This window comes from Oryctolagus cuniculus, chromosome 11, assembly GCF_964237555.1.
Source record: "Oryctolagus cuniculus chromosome 11, mOryCun1.1, whole genome shotgun sequence".
In the NCBI taxonomy this organism is placed as follows: Eukaryota; Metazoa; Chordata; class Mammalia; order Lagomorpha; family Leporidae; genus Oryctolagus; species Oryctolagus cuniculus.
This window is the reverse complement of record NC_091442.1, coordinates 119,443,583-119,459,799: the sequence shown is the minus strand read 5'-3', so window position 1 is coordinate 119,459,799 and position 16,217 is coordinate 119,443,583. Positions and strand designations below refer to the sequence as shown.

The 16,217-nt window shown below is 67.9% G+C and overlaps 1 protein-coding gene across 4 annotated transcripts in view; it reads right to left on the bottom strand.

Moving 5' to 3' along the window:
- The window catches only part of PARVB (parvin beta), an 85,339-nt gene that overhangs the window by 22,684 nt on the left and 46,438 nt on the right, over positions 1-16,217 (bottom strand). For all 4 annotated transcript variants that reach the window (XM_051840923.2, XM_051840925.2, XM_051840927.2 and 1 more), the window contains exons 4-6: positions 12,510-12,612; positions 2,927-3,067; positions 1,566-1,681 (exon numbers count right to left, since the gene is read on the bottom strand). In XM_051840923.2, coding sequence (XP_051696883.1) covers positions 1,566-1,681; positions 2,927-3,067; positions 12,510-12,612 — 360 coding nt within the window. The remainder of the gene's footprint in view (positions 1-1,565; positions 1,682-2,926; positions 3,068-12,509; positions 12,613-16,217) is intronic.

Below are 16,217 nucleotides of genomic sequence, written 5' to 3'. Positions count from 1 at the left end.
AGAGACTACCAGAGGTGCAGAGAGACGGGGGCCGGGGGCCTCGGAGGGGGCCTGGCCCTGCCCACACCTGGCCAGCAGAATGGCGAGGGACTAAAAGCCCCCAGTCCGTGGCACCCGTTAGCACAGCCCTGGAACACTCCTTCCAGGGTCAATGAGGCCACGTGGGGGCGTGGGGGCAGTAGGGGGGCTGCCCACATGTCACACGAGGTCCAGTGGAGCCCGGCAGCTAAACCACTACTTGGACGCCTCTAGGGACGGGGGCTCCCTGCCTGTTGAGGCAGCCGAGGTGGGCTCGCCTGGGGGCCGAGCTTCCTCCGGGGAGGCCTCCGAGGGCTGGGGCCCACCCCTCAGGAGGGCACAGACACCTGCGGTCACGCAGGCACACGCCGAGCGCCCGCCGGGTGGGAGCCGTGACGCAGAACACGCAGAACGACCCATCAGGGGATCGGAGCCCCGTTACGGGGGAGTTCAAGTGATCTGCCCGAGGCCACGGGCCGGGCACGCCCCGGGGGCAGCTCTGAGCACTGTGGAGGCCGACCCCAGCTCCTTCCCTCCTGCTCCAGGCGCGGCCCCGGCCAAGGCAGCCGGTGCCAGCGAGTGCTTGCCCGGGGCAGCCGAGCTCACCGCAGACCCACAGAGCGCCTTGGCCCCAGCACAAGCCCGAAAGGAGACATCCACGAGCTGACGTCGGCGGGCGGGGGACGGCTTCTCCTGTGTCCTTGGCACGCCTCCCCCGGCCAGCTGCCTGCGGGCCGGCATCCGAGACGAGGGGGCTGACCACAAGCGCCCGCCTTGGGAAGGACGCGGGGTCGTGGCAGGTGAGGTCCAGGAAGGGTTCGAGGGCTAACAGAGGGGTCAGGACCACTCTGGAAATCACAAGTCTGGCCAAGTTCCCCTGGGATCCCGGCAGCCGCGGGACCGACTGATGATAGGTTTAAAAACCAAACGGAACGGAGCCGGCACAAATACCAAGACATCCGGGTTCCAAGGGCAGCCCCCGCTGCCGGCACACGCGCTGACTGTGTGTGCCCGGCCCCGGGTGGGTGGGCGGGGGGGTTCTCGGCATGGGGCGTCTGCCGTGACCCACACAGGTGTTGGTGCGTAGTAGGTGCTTCAGGCACCTACGCAAGCCAGGAGGCCGGCGGCTGAGCTGACCCTGGGTCCCCGGCCCCTGTCTCCGAGTGAGTCGGGGGAGATAAGCCCTTAGCAGGAGCCCGTGGGGCATGACGGGCAGCCCGGGGAGCCAGCACGCAGAAGCCCTAATTTGGGGCTCGGTTTCATCCGCTGGGCCTGCCCTCCCGCGGCGGGTCATCAGCAAGCGACGGACTGAATCCGCAGAGCTGGCTGCCGAGACGGATCTGCCTTTTCAGAAATGAGGAAAATGAAAGCCACGCCCTCCCGCCTCTGCCTCTCTCCAAACCAGCGCCACGCGGGCCACGCCAGGGCTCACGTGGACGTCAGGGCGAGGCGGGCGTTTCGTCAAGTGGAAGGAAGGCAAGGCCGCCTCCCGGGGACGGGAAACAGACGGGGGACAAGCGAGCGTGTGGGCCCCGGGCCGAACTCACCCGCACGACCACCACCTGCACGGAGACGTGCTCGGGCAGGCGGATGGGGGCCCGGAAGTGCATGGCCAGCGCCACGAGCAGGTGCAGGATGGCCACCAGGTTCTTCCCGTGGATTGCTGTGGGCGGGCGAGAAGGGAGACGGCTCGGAGCAGACCCCAGGGCCTGCGTGCCAGCGAGCGCTCAGAGACAAGGGCGGGGCGGACGGGGTGAAGCCGAGCGCGGCCGGGGCACCCTGGGGGTATGGACGCCTGCGGCCGGGGCCGCTTTCCTGCCGGCCTCTGGTGACCCGGGCCGCCACTTTTAAAAGCAGTAAATTGGGGGAGCACTCCGGAGGCGGAAGGCGCAGAGTAGCAGAATCAGCACGCAGGCGGGGAAGGAGCAGGAGAGGGGTCACAGCCACGTGTCCCTCACGGCAACGTCGTGACTCCAGGCGCCGAGCAACTCCTGCTCTGTGGTCAGCAGCCCCAGCAAGGGGCGGCTGTCCCAGGGAGGGGTGGCTGTCCCAGGTGGGGTTGGGTTATCCCAGGAGAGGGGTGGCTGTCCCAGGGAGGGGTGGCTGTCCCAGGGAGGGGTGGGCTGTCCCAGGTGGGGTTGGGCTGTCCCAGGAGAGGGGTGGGCTGTCCCAGGGAGGGGTGGGCTGTCCCAGGTGGGGGTGGGCTGTCCCAGGGGAGGGGTGGGCTGTCCCGGGTGGGGGTGGGCCATCACGGGTGGGAGTGGCTGTCCCGAGGAGGGATGGGCTGTCCCGGGTGGGGGTGGGCTGTCCCAGGGGAGGGGTGGGCTGTCCCAGGTGGGGGTGGCTGTCCCAGGTGGGGATGGGCTGTCACGGGTGGGGGCTACTTCAGGAGAAGGAGGACACCAGCTCCCACCCTGCGCACATCAGCCCCTGGCCGCCCCCTCAGCAGGTGGACGATCACCACTTCTGGGCGGGTCCCACCTGCTCTTCTCCCCACCACCCTGTAACTGGCAAGGCAGGCTGGCTCCGGCCCAGGTCTCCACTGCCAAGAAACCAGGGCACCAGGTCTCAGCCCACAGCCTCAGGCTTGGCTCTCCAGCCCCCGAAGGCCTGGCCCCCACAGAGAGCGCGGAAGCCCCCTCCTCCTGCCCTGCACTGGGAGAGGGGGTGGCCAGGGCAGAGCAGACCTTTGCCGTGTGTCTCAGGCCAGCCCACCCCGCCTCACCTCCCCCAGCCCTGCCCAGAACCCGTGGGGACTTCCGCCTCCCCAAGCCGCCCTCTGCTCTGACCCCTGGCCTACAGTCTCCCGGGCGGCAGCGGGGGTGGGGGAGGAAGGTGATGGTGAGTGACAGCGGCAGAGAGGAAAGGATGGAGGGGGCCCCGCCCCCGCCCCGCCGCGGCCACTCACAGTCCACGTTCCAGCGCAGCGCCCAGCCGTGCGGCCGCAGCAGGTCCTGCACGGCTTCCAGAACCGTCCGCAGCTTCTGCTTCTGGCCCGTTTCGGACTGGGTCACCTCGGCCACGTTCAGCTTGCAGTCGGCCAGTTTCTCTGGAGCGATGGAACGGGCGTGAGAGGCAGAGCGTCAGGACGGCTGGGCACCCGGGGCCGGACGGGGGTCCCCGGCCAGGGGCCAGCCGGCGCTTCCACGTTCCTCAGGAGGGGAGGGAGGGATAAAGCCATGGCGGCCACGTGGGAACCTGCCACGCACACCGAACTGTGATGCACTGTGGAGGCGGGGGGAGGGCCCTAGTGGGGCGGGGCTGTCCACGGGGGGCGGGGCTGTCCACAGGCGGTGGTCCCTCCCTGCACGCCCAGCCCCCACGCTTGTTCCTCTAACAGTTCGATGCCACGGGAGGAGTTCTGGGATGCTCACAGAACTCACGGCCAGACAGGAAGCGTCACGCTCGCTCAGGATTCAGTCACAAACAGAGACGCCGGTCCTGTCCACACGCCTTCGATCTCCCTCGGGAGCAGGGCCGAGGGCCCCACACCTGCAGGCTCCGGCGGCCCGGCGCTCGGCCCCACACCCACCTGCGGGCTCCCCTCCGGCCTTCTGTTCTGTCTGCAGAACAGCCACGGTGCCGGCCGGCGCCGCGGCTCACTAGGCTAATCCTCCGCCTAGCGGTGCCAGCACACCGGGTTCTAGTCCCGGTCGGGGCACCGGATTCTGTCCCAGTTGCCCCTCTTCCAGGCCAGCTCTCTGCTGTGGCCAGGGAGTGCAGTGGAGGATGGCCCAGGTGCTTGGGCCCTGCACCCCATGGGAGACCAGGAAAAGCACCTGGCTCCTGGCTCCTGCCATCGGATCAGCGCGGTGCGCCGGCCGCAGCGCGCCAGGCTTGGAGGGTGAACCAACGGCAAAGGAAGATCTTTCTCTCTCTCTCTCTCTCTCTCTCTCACTGTCCACTCTGCCTGTCAAAAAAAAAAAAAAAAAAAAGAACAGCCACGGTGCCACCTTGGAGCGTCTCAGGACAGCACCCCACCCGGCGCCCGACACGCCGCCAGCCTTCCACACACAGCTGCTGGAGGCGACGCGGCCCCGGCGGCAAATCAGGAAACCAAGCGAGTCCCGGCTGCCAACGACGGGGCTTCGGTTCCGACCCCCAGCTCGGCTCTGCTGACAGCCGCGTGGCTGGAGGCCCCACGTCCCTGCTACCCCCCACTAGCGTTCCAGGCTCACACAGTCTGGGCTGACCGGGCTCCCCCCAAAGCTGCATCTGCTTAAACACCCACAGGCTTTGTTTCATCGTTGCCCCCTCACGATAACAAAGCACGCGTCACACGGGTACCGTGACCCAGAGACGGCCTGAGCGCAGGAGGGCCTGAGCCGGCGCAGGGGTGGGCAGCCAGGGGCTCCTGGACCCAGCGCCCAGGGACGACTGTTGGCTGTGAGGCCTGCCGTGCGGGTACCCCACAGGCGTTCGCGACTTGGTTCCTTCACTCACGAAGGGCGGCCGAGCACCCACCGTGCGCCACCGCGCTGCACACAGACCAGACGGACCCCACGTGGGAGACGGACCCTAAAGTGGGGGAAGGACCCTAAGTGGGGAAAAGGAACCCAAGCGGGAAAAGGACCCCAAGTGGGGAGTCTGACCAGCTGGAGATGGCCAGAGGCGGGGTTGTGAAGAGACGGACCCCAAGTGTCAAGTCAGGGAACCCCGAGCTCTGGTGACACCCCCCGGCCGCCCGTCCTGGCTGAATCCCCCAGCTGTCTGTCTGCTCCTGAAAACAGCCAGCGAGCCGGTCCCACGGGCACTCAGCACGGGACAGGAACAGCGCCGGGCAGCCGTGGGGATGGGGTGGGGTGGGAGAGGCTCAGGGAAGCCCAGGCCCCCCCGCCCCGTCCCCTCCCGTCCCCTGCTGGCAGCCAACCTGCAGCTGCGTGTGGCCACGGCACCTGGGGTGCAGGAGGAGCAGGTGACAGGAAGGGGGGTCGGCTCAGGCTGGCACACAGAGGGCTCCCGCCTGGCAGTCACACCACCAACCTTTGTCCCCAGGGTCTGGGGACCGGGAGCCTGAGACTGATGTGTGGCTGTGGGCGGGTGTCTGTATGCAGGGCGGGGGTGTTGGGGGGTTGGGGGTGTGGGGGTGTTGGGAGGGTGTGGGGGCATGGGGGATGTGTGTGGATGGGGGGTGTGGGGAGGGTGTGGGTGGGTGGAGGTGGGTTGGGGGTACAGCTATGTGTGTGGGTATACATGGGGGTGTGGGTATGTGTGGGTATGTGTGGGTGTGGGGGGAGTGTGGGTATGGGGAGGTGTGGGGGGTTGGGAGGGGGATTAGGGGGTGCGGGTGTGTAGGGGGTATGTGTGGGTGTGTGTGGGTGTGGGGGGAGTGTGAGGGAGTGTGGGTATGGGGAGGTGTGGGTGGGGGAAGTGGGTATGTGGGGAGGGTGTGGGGGGTTGGGAGGGGGATTAGGGGGTGTGGCTGTGTAGGGGGTATGTGTGGGTGTGTGTAGGGGGTGTGGGGGGAGTGAGAGTGTGTGGGGGGAGGGTGTGGGGGTTGGGGAGGGGACTAGGGGGTGTGTGTGTAGGGGCTGTGTGGGGGTGTGGGTGTGTGTGGGGCTATGGGTATGTTGTGTATGGGGGGTGTGGGGGTGGGTATGTGGGAGGGTGTGGGTATGTGGAGGTGGCTTGGGGGTATGAGTATGTGTGTAGGTATGGGAGGTGTGGGGGGTAGGGTGTGTGAGTATGGGGGGTGGGGGTGGGGGGATGTGGGGGAGGTGTGGGGGGTAGGGTGTGTGAGTATGGGGTGGGGGGTGTGGGGTGGGGGTGGGGGGATGTGGGGGGTAGGGTGTGTGAGTATGGGGTGTGGGGGTGTGGGGTGTGGGGGTGGGGGATGTGGGGGGTAGGGTGTGTGAGTATGGGGATGTGGGGTGGGGGTGGGGGTATGTGGGGGGTAGGGTGTGTGAGTATGGGGGGTGGGGGTGGGGGGTGGGGGGATGTGGGATGTGGGGGTAGGGTGTGTGAGTATGGGGGGGTGTGGGGTGGGGGTGGGGGGATGTGGGGGGTAGGGTGTGTGAGTATGGGGGTGGGGGGTGTGGGGTGGGGGTGGGGGATGTGGGGGGTAGGGTGTGTGAGTATGGGGATGTGGGGTGGGGGTATGTGGGGGGTAGGGTGTGTGAGTATGGGGGGTGGGGGTGGGGGGTGGGGGGATGTGGGATGTGGGGGTAGGGTGTGTGAGTATAGGGGGTGGGGTGGGGTGTGGGGGTGGGGGATGTGGGGGGTAGGGTGTGTGAGTATGGGGGTGGGGGGTGCGGGGTGGGGGTGGGGGGATGTGGGGGGTAGGGTGTGTGAGTATGGGGGTGGGGGTGGAGGGATGTGGGGGGTAGGGTGTGTGAGTATAGGGTGTGGGGGTGTGGGGTGGGGGTGGGGGGATGTGGGGGGTAGGGTGTGTGAGTATGGGGGTGGGGGGTGGGGAGGGGTGGGGGGATGTGGGGGGTAGGGTGTGTGAGTATGGGGGTGGGGGGTGGGGAGGGGTGGGGGTGGCTGGTTCTTCCTCTTCCTGGCCACTCTAGGCTGGGAGAGCCCAGGTGCGGTCCTTAGACCTCTGTGCTGTTCCGTTACCCACGCGGAAACCAGCCGTGGCGTCCGGCCAGAGTCTGCCTGGTCTCAGCTTCCGCCTTTGGGAAGCCGGTGACTCGGATGCCCGCGTGAACGTCACAGCCGGAATCCCTGGGCTCAGAGTCACGTGCTCACAGAGGGTTCCCCAACACGGTGCTCACAGAGGGTTCCCCAGCACGGTGCTCACAGAGGGTACCCCAACACGGTGCTCACAGAGGTACCCCAGCACGGTGCTCACAGAGGGTACCCCAGCACGGTGCTCACAGAGGGTTCCCCAGCACGGTGCTCACAGAGGTACCCCAGCACGGTGCTCACAGAGGGTACCCCAACACGGTGCTCACAGAGGGTTCCCCAGCACGGTGCTCACAGAGGGTTCCCCAACACGGTGCTCACAGAGGGTACCCCAACACGGTGCTCACAGAGGGTTCCCCAGCACGGTGCTCACAGAGGGTACCCCAGCACGGTGCTCACAGAGGGTTCCCCAGCACGGTGCTCACAGAGGGTTCCCCAACATGGTGCTCACAGAGGGTTCCCCAACATGGTGCTCACAGAGGGTACCCCAGCACGGTGCTCACAGAGGTACCCCAGCACGGTGCTCACAGAGGGTTCCCCAGCACAGTGCTCACAGAGGGTTCCCCAGCACGGTGCTCACAGAGGGTACCCCAACACGGTGCTCACAGAGGGTACCCCAGCACGGTGCTCACAGAGGGTTCCCCAGCACGGTGCTCACAGAGGGTTCCCCAACACGGTGCTCACAGAGGGTACCCCAGCACGGTGCCCACAGAGGGTTCCCCAACACGGTGCTCACAGAGGGTACCCCAACACGGTGCTCACAGAGAGTACCCCAACACGGTGCTCACAGAGGGTACCCCAGCACGGTGCTCACAGAGGGTACCCCAACACGGTGCTCACAGAGGGTACCCCAGCACGGTGCTCACAGAGGGTACCCCAGCACACATCGGCCTCATCCACACAGCCAGGCAGGACCCCGTGCTGCTCTGCTCATATCTGAGCCGATGTCAGCCCACCTGACACACGGGAGACTGCGGAACCGCCTCCCACGCGCTGTCTGGAGATTCTCAGGGGAGACGACACGGCGGCCACCCGCGATCGCGAGGCTGCCTGAGCCATCGCAGGGTCACGCGGGGCTTCACAGACACGGAGAGCGGCGGGGCGGGGCTCACGGACTGCACGGCAGCCGGCAGCCGACTGAAGAGGGAACCGAGACGCGCCCTGAGAGGGCGGGACCCCATCCGGAAGACGCCCCGCCCCCTCCTCCCGGGCCGCATCCGCACCGGAGACGCCGGGCGGAGCTCGGCCTGCCGGAGGTGAGGCTTAGGGCCACGGCTTTTCAAAGGACGCGAGTGAGTGCGGCACTCAGGTTTGCTTCTTCACCTGACACCGGGCTGCCCCTGAGGCCTCCCGACCCTGACCCTCCCAGGAGCCAGAGAGAGCCCCCACTCACGGCCCTGCCCAAACCCCCAGCGGCTGCCTGTCACCTGCAGTCAAGGCCTGTCCACCAGTGCCGGACGTGGCCTGACCCTGCCTGTTGTCACCATCCCCGCCCTGCTCCACCAGGGCTGGACGTGGCCTGACCTTGCCTGCTGTCACCCCCCCACACACACTCCAGGGCTGGACGTGGCCTGACCCTGCCTGCCGTCACCGTCCACCCCTGCTCCACCAGGGCTGGATGTAGCCTGACCCTACCTGCCATCACCACCACCCCACCCCGCTCCACCAGTGCCGGACGTGGCCTGACCCTGCCTGTTGTCACCGTCCCCCCCCCCTGCTCCAGCAGGGCTGGACGTGGCCTGACCTTGCCTGCTGTCACCCCCCCCCACTCCAGGGCTGGACGTGGCCTGACCCTACCTGCCGTCACCACCCCCCCCAGCCTCCACCAGGGCTGGACGTGGCCTGACCCTGTCTGCCGTCACCGTCCCGCCCTGCTCCAGCAGGGCTGGACGTGGCCTGACCTTGCCTGCTGTCACCCCCCCCCACTCCAGGGCTGGACGTGGCCTGACCCTGCCTGCCATCACCGCCCCCCCACTCCAGGGCTGGACGTGGCCTGACCCTGCCTGCCATCACCTCCCCCCCAACCCGCTCCACCAGGGCTGGATGTGGCCTGACCCTGCCTGCCGTCACCACCCCCCCCCCTCCACCAGGGCTGGACGTGGCCTGACCCTGCCTGCCGTCACCGCCCCACCCCGCTCCACCAGGGCTGGACGTGGCCTGACCCTGCCTGCCGTCACCACCACCCCCCCCCCCGCTCCAGCCTCCCCCACTGCTCCTCGATACACAGGCACCCCCTCGCTTCTTGTTCTGGAACATTCTCCACATGCTCACTGTGCAGGTGTCAACTCCCAGAGGGGCTGCCCCCGACCTGACCGCATGGCCCTCGCCCAGCCCAACCGCGCTGTGCCACACAGCCCTGTGTACCCTCGCCCCTGTCGCTTCCACCACAGCCACGCCACAGCGAGAGCCACAGCGGCGCACTGGAGACGGTGAACGTGCGCCCAACACGTGGGGCAGGCGAGGGAACGAGTGAGTGCTGTGCTTAGTGCACTGTGAGGACAGAATAACACACGGTCCGGCGAGCCCTGCGGCCTCCGGGCTGGGTGTCGCGACCTGGTCCCCGGTGCCGCCTCGGCGGGTTTCCCTCCAGGATGGCAGAGTCTGTAAGACACGCTTCCGCTGAGGCTGCAAACCCTGCCCAGAGGGTCTCGGGTCTGGAGGGGGGGGGGATGCTGGCCCCCCCGCACCCCCGGGGCACCCCCTCCAGGGAGCACGCCCTGGCTGCGCCCCCTCAGTATCTCTGTGTCCTGTGCAATATCTCCATGCCAGGCAGCCCCCCCCAGCTTAGCCACCGCCCGGGTGCCCAGGCCACAGCTGTGCGGGGGAACACGGTCCTGCCTTCCCCCGGCTGCTGCTCTGCCACGGGGCGGGGGGGCCATCTGCTCGGGGACCCTTTCTCCAGCCTGGCGGGGGGGTGGCATCAGAGGGCGGGGCCTTGGGTAAGAACAACAGCCCCAGGCAGCAGATCCGCTCGCTCCCCGATGCCAGGGCAGGGGTCTCCCGTGACCTGTAAGAGCTGTGTTATCCCCATGCACACGGGGACGCCAAACCCCCGGAGCCACCTAGCAGGAGCCTGGACACACGCCGGCAGCCGTCGGACACACGTCCCGTCTGCTCCTCTTTCTCTTCCTGCCAAGGGGCCCACGGCCGTGCAGGGGGCCAGCAGCAAGGTCGACGCCGCAGCTCTCGCTCCCCGCGCCCGTGTCTCCCTCTTAGCCACACAGAACATGCATGTGTGGGCACCGTGCAGACACCACCTCGGCCAGCAGCCCAGGGACGGCAGACGGGCCGTCGGCAGCCATGGCCGCCACTCCCACCTCCTCCTCCCATGTCACACACCCCACGCACGCACTCACGGTCTCGGGACCCTCCCCAGTCAGGATGTCACCCCTGCCATGGCCCCAGAACCTCTCTCGTCCCGGCCACCAACCTGGCAGTCACACAGCTGAGCGACACAGAGAAGCGGGAGCGCGGCAGGCACCAGGGCAGACCCAGAGCCAAGTGCACGGTTATCCCCTGCCGCCCGGGAGAGCACCACATGGAGTGACGGGGAGACCCTCCCGGGACCATCGACCCGGGACACACAGCCATGGGGCAGGATGGAGGGGGCCCGACACGGACACAGCTCCAGGCCAGGAGCACCACTCAGGACAAAGGAAGCGTGTGAGAGAACGCACGGTGCAGGGAGGGAGGAAGGGAAGCGTGTGTGTGCGTGTGTGTATATGCATGCGTGTGTGTGCTTATCGTGTGCTTGTGTGTGCATGTGTGTTTGTTGTGCACGTGTGTACATACGTGCACATGCATCATGTGCTTGTGTGTCATGTGTATGTGTGCGCATGTGTGTACATGCATACCGCATATCGCGTGTGCATTGCATGCATATGCATGCCTGTGTGTGCGTGTGTGCACATTTGTGTGCATGCATGACACGTGTGCATGCTTGTGTGTTCATGTGTGTACGTGCATGTGTGCACACTGGTGCGAGTGTGTGAACACATGCTTTTCTTCACCCACAAACCCAAGAACGGTAATCCGAATCCACTGACGACAGCCCCCTGGGGTGTGGGCAGAGGGGTCCGCACATCTCCAGGTAGAAACCCTCTGTACACTCACGGAGGGGGCCTTGTCTCAGAACCAGGAGCGCCCACCAAGGCCCAGTCGTCACGGAGGTGACCCGACCCATGCCTGCCCGCTCAGGCCGACCGTAAGTTCCCCAGGGACAGCGCGGGGTCTGCTCACAGCCACCGCATCCCCGCGCCCAGCGCGCAGGGGCACTTGGACACGGACGGATGGATGGCCAGCTTATCCACCCAAGGGTCAGCGAGGAGGGTGGGCGATGGGAGCCGCCCCTCCGGGGCACAGTCAGGGCTCACCTGGCCACGTGCTCAGCTCACCCCAAAGTCTGCGTGGCCACTGCCCTCCCGCCGGCGCCTCCGATCCTGAGACAAAGGTGCCCGTGGAACAGGGAGAGGCAAGGCCAGCGGGGAGGGAGGCGGCCCCGTTCTGACCCATCCCCGTGGGCACGGACAGAGGCTCAGGACGCTCCGGAGGCTGGGGGTGAGCTGAGCCGGCCCCCTGCTCCTCCCTCGACACACACACTGGGGGCACAGCCCAGGGCCCGGGAACCCAACCTGGGGGGCGGGGCACTGCTGCTGGGGTCTGTGGTCAGGGCGCGGGGCTCACCCAACAGCCTCTGCAGCACCTGCCTGTCTGTCACACAGCCGACCAGGGGGAGTGTCCTGGGGTCTGTGGACCAGGGACGGGTGGGGAGTGTCCTGGGGTCTGTGGACCAGGGGCGGGGAGTGTCCTGGGGTCTGTGGACGGGGGGTGGGGAGTGTCCTGGGGTCTGTGGACCAGGGGCGGGGAGTGTCCTGGGGTCTGTGGACGGGGGGTGGGGAGTGTCCTGGGGTCTGTGGACCAGGGGCGGGGAGTGTCTTGGAGTCTGTGGACCAGGGGCGGGGAGTGTCCTGGGGTCTGTGGACGGGAGGTGGGGAGTGTCCTGGGGTCTGTGGACGGGGGGTGGGGAGTGTCCTGGGGTCTTGGACCAGGGCGGGGAGTATCCTGGGGTCTTGGACCAGGGTGGGGAGTGTCCTGGGGTCTTGGACCAGGGCGGGGAGTGTCCTGGGGTCTGTGGACCAGGGCGGGGAGTGTCCTGGGGTCTTGGACCAGGGCGGGGAGTGTCCTGGGGTCTTGGACCAGGGCGGGGAGTGTCCTGGGGTCTGTGGACCAGGGGCGGGTGGGGAGTGTCCTGGGGTCTGTGGACGGGGGTGGGGAGTGTCCTGGGGTCTGTGGACCAGGGGCGGGGAGTGTCCTGGGGTCTGTGGACGGGGGGTGGGGAGTGTCCTGGGGTCTGTGGACCAGGGGCGGGGAGTGTCTTGGAGTCTGTGGACCAGGGGCGGGGAGTGTCCTGGGGTCTGTGGACGGGGGGTGGGGAGTGTCCTGGGGTCTGTGGACGGGGGGTGGGGAGTGTCCTGGGGTCTTGGACCAGGGCGGGGAGTATCCTGGGGTCTTGGACCAGGGCGGGGAGTGTCCTGGGGTCTGTGGACCAGGGCGGGGGGGAGTGTCCTGGGGTCTGTGGACGGGGGGTGGGGAGTGTCCGGGGTCTGTGGACCAGGGGCGGGTGAGGAGTGTCCTGGGGTCTGTGGATGGGGGTGGGGAGTGTCCTGGGTCTGTGGATGGGGGTGGGGAGTGTCCTGGGGTCTTGGACCAGGGCGGGGAGTGTCCTGGGGTCTTGGACCAGGGTGGGGAGTGTCCTGGGGTCTGTGGACCAGGGCGGGGAGTATCCTGGGGTCTTGGACCAGGGTGGGGAGTGGCCGGGGGTCTGTGGACGGGGGGGGGGGAGTGGCCGGGCGCGGGCTCACCCAGCAGCTTCTGCAGCACCTGCCCGTCGTACAGGTCCTCCTCCAGCTGCTTCACGATGATCCGCTCCTCCACCAGCACGTCGTTGATCCAGTCCAGGAGGACCTGGGGAGAGGCGGCGTCAGGGCCTCGCGCCACCCGCACCACGCGCCCCGGGGAGCCCGGGCAGGGGCGGGGGAGGTCATGCCGGCGCCTCTGGGCTGGCTCCCAGCTCCACAGGGAGTTCCTGCTGACAGTGCCGGCCCCCGCGGCCCTGCCCCCTACTCCCATGGGAGCCACACAACACCCCCACCCCAGCCCCCCGCCTCAGCCTGGAGCATGAAGGCGTCAGAGTTTCAGAGTGAGAAGGAGAGACAGATCTTTCATCTGCTGGTTCATGGCTGAAACAGCCAGGGCTGGGCCAGGTCAAAGCCAGGAGCCAGGAGCTCCCTCCACGTCTTCCACGTGGGTCCAGGGGCCCAAGACGTGGGCCATCCTTGGCTGCTTTCCCAGGCCCAGCAGAGAGCTGGATTGGAAGTGGAGCAGCTGGGACTGGAACCGATGCCCGTGTGGGATGCCGGCACCACAGGTGGCAGCTCTACCCGCTACGCCACAGCGCCGGCCCCTTCTCTGCGGCTTTGGGGCTGTTTTGTGCCGGTCGCAAAAGCACCTTTGGAGAATCCGGGTGCCCCCGGAGCAGAACTCCGAGTGGCTGATGGCACTCACTTGCACTGCACACAAGACGGCCGGCCGCGCAGACCTGGCCGACAGCAGGGTGCCAGGATTCTCTTGCGCAAGCAAAGCTGATAAACTCCCTAACTGGTCGCGGCAACCTTTCGGAATCGGCAGCTACGGCCCCTCTGGGAGACAAGCCAAAGGGCACAGATCCCGGACGCGTCGCTCTCTGTCGCTCGCCAAACGCCTGCAGAGCGGCTCAGAGCTGAGCTGGCGGAGCGATGCTATTCCCGCTAATGGAGAAGCACTCCATCAGACACCAGCGCACCAAGACGGCAGGGCAAATCCCCTGGAGGGGCTCGGGGAGGCGGGGAGGCGGGGAGGCGTGCAGGCTGTGCCAGAGCCAGCGCCACAAGGTCAAAGCCCAGAGCCGGCGCCGGGCTCGCCCTGACAATCCTGGGAGTCCCAGCTGAGCACGCGTCCGACCCGGCCACCTGCAGTCCCCCACCCCCGCCCTGTGCTCTCTTCCCAGGCCAGCGCGCGCCCTCCTCCCATCAAGTCCAGAGCCAGCGCTGACCCAGGAACCTCGGCAGCCAGCCCCCCCTCGGCGTGGGCTCCCGTGGGCGTCCCTCACCAAACCCTCCCCTCCCCGAGCCGGCTCCTGCTCTGGGAAGCAAACAGGACCCCTGCCCAGCCCCCGCTCCTGGACTCCCCTCCTCCCCCACTTCTGCCCCCTTCCCAGCACCGTCCTGTGCCGAACCGCCACCTCTCCCCGGGCCCGGCCCCGGCCCCACCGGGCACCCCGCCTCCTCATGGGTTTTCTTCCAACGCTGCAAACTCCCCTGGCCTCAGGGCTCTCACACACGCTGCTCCGGCCACCTGAGCACACCCCTGCCCTCACGGCCAGGACATCCTGGGCCCGTCCCGAGGGGCTCAGCTCCCATCACTGCCCCGCCCCCGCACCCCGGCCAGGCGCCTCCCCCACCGCGGCTCTCACTGCACCAGATGCCTGGAACGGATCCCTGCAACGACCTCCCCAGGGCCGGGACCATGGGCATCTGGCCCGTGGCTGTCCCCGGCCCTCGGGGCTCGCTGCACGGCACGGCCACTCTGAGAACGCAATGCGTGCGTTTAATGAGCACCAGCTGTCGCCAAGCTCTGGGACCCAAGGAAACAGATAAGGGCTTGGCCTGGAGGCCTGCACAGCCTGATCAGACGTTAAACGACCAACAGCCACACACGCCCGGGCTGGGATCGGCCCACGGGAAAACTATGGCAGCAGAAGCTGACCCACACCTCAGCCAGGTGACCGCGGCCAGCCGTGAGGAAGGCAGCCCCGCTCCTCCGCCAGCTTCCTCCGAAACCCAGGGCCCCGACGGCATCCCAGGACATCAGACCACGCCCCGTGAGCTGCCCAGCTCGGCCACCACGAGGGACGTCTGGAAACACGCAGGCTGGACACCACGTGGGTCCCCGGGGCGACCCTGGCGACGGGAAGGCAGCCAGGCTGGAGGAGCGGACACGCAGCAGCGTGATGCAGCCACGTGTGGACGTGGGTTCAGGGACTGGAGCCACCGCGACAGCTGGCGCTGGGGACAGGACGCACGGAGCAGGGCTGGAGCTCGCCACGTACACCAAACAGTCCCCAAAACCAGAAACTACAGGGCAGGGCAGGGTCCGGGGATACAGGGAGGAGGTGACGCGGGGCGAGTCGGGGGCCTGAGGGCAGACAGGGAGCAGGTGGGGGCTGAGTCCTGGGGGCCCCTGAGGGGACAGCAGCCAGGGGGCCGGGTACCGGGAGTGACAGGGTAAGGAGGGGAAGTGACGGTGCTCTCGCCCAGGCGGGGGCCGCAGGCATGCGGGAGGGGGAGGCTGGACACCGAGACGCGAGGGGCACCGCTGGGCAGACAGGCGCAGGGACCGGGAGAGGGGACAGGGGCGGGGGCAGCCCAAAGACAGGAACGGGGGACAGGCGCTGCAGGTGTCCCCGACCGTGACCCCAGTCAGGGCTGCTGGGACAGAGGGGCTCAGGGGTCAGCAGACTGCAGGCGGGGGCAGCACCCAGGAGCTGGGAGAACAGCTGGCCGATGCCCACGGGGCGGACCCACCCTGTTACGCAGCAGCCAGTGATGATTTGGGGGACACGCCCATACCTCACCCCCTCCCACCTCCTCGGATGCCTTCACCAAACAGAGCTCCGGGGTTCGCTGTCTGGGCTGAGTGAAGACACAGTACCCGACCAACGCCCCACCAGGCGCCTCCGAGCTGGGCTGCGGGGCCAAGGACACAGAGCAGGGACGACAGCGAGAGGGACCCGCGGCCCTGGGGCCCCGGGGGCTGGCACAGGAAGGGGGGGGGCAGAAAGCAGAGTGCGGGCAGGGAGCTGGGAGGGATGGCAGGAGCCCACCACTGCCCCCAAGGAGAGGCCCAGGGGCCCCTGGGGACTGGGTCTGGAGGTCAGACCCTGGGGAGCCGCGGGGGTGCAGTGAGAGGGCCTCAGAGCCGGGGTCGTCCACAGCTGCCGTGAGCTGCGCGTGGGTACCCCAGAAGCTGGGGGGGGCGGGGGCGGGGCGGTCCCTCCCGTCCCCCAGGAGCCCTGGCTGGGCCTGCAGCCGGGTTTCAGGTTGGAGACGCTGAGCAGGGCTCGCCCCAGCACGCGACCCGGCCAGAGAACGAGGTCAGAGGCAGCTGTGGTCTCGGCGGCCGAGCCGGCGGCCAGCTACACAGCGACGGCACCGTGCTCGGCCAGCACAGGCAGCCTGGGGTACGGAGCACAGGAGCCGGTACCAGCAGGTAAACCACACACACACACACGTGTATACACACATGTATACACACATACACACATGTACACACACACACACAAACGCAGGATCGAGCGCCGTGTTTGGACCCAGCTTCCCCAGGGGTCTGCTGTGTGGCCCTGAGCCACTCCTCAACCTCTCTGGAGTTCAGAGCTGTCCTTAGTGGCGCTGTGAGCCGGCGGCTCCAGTTCCCAGTGTGGTCCCAGCCCTCGGGCAGAGAGCAAGGCGGCAGGGCCCGCGCCGGCTGCCTCC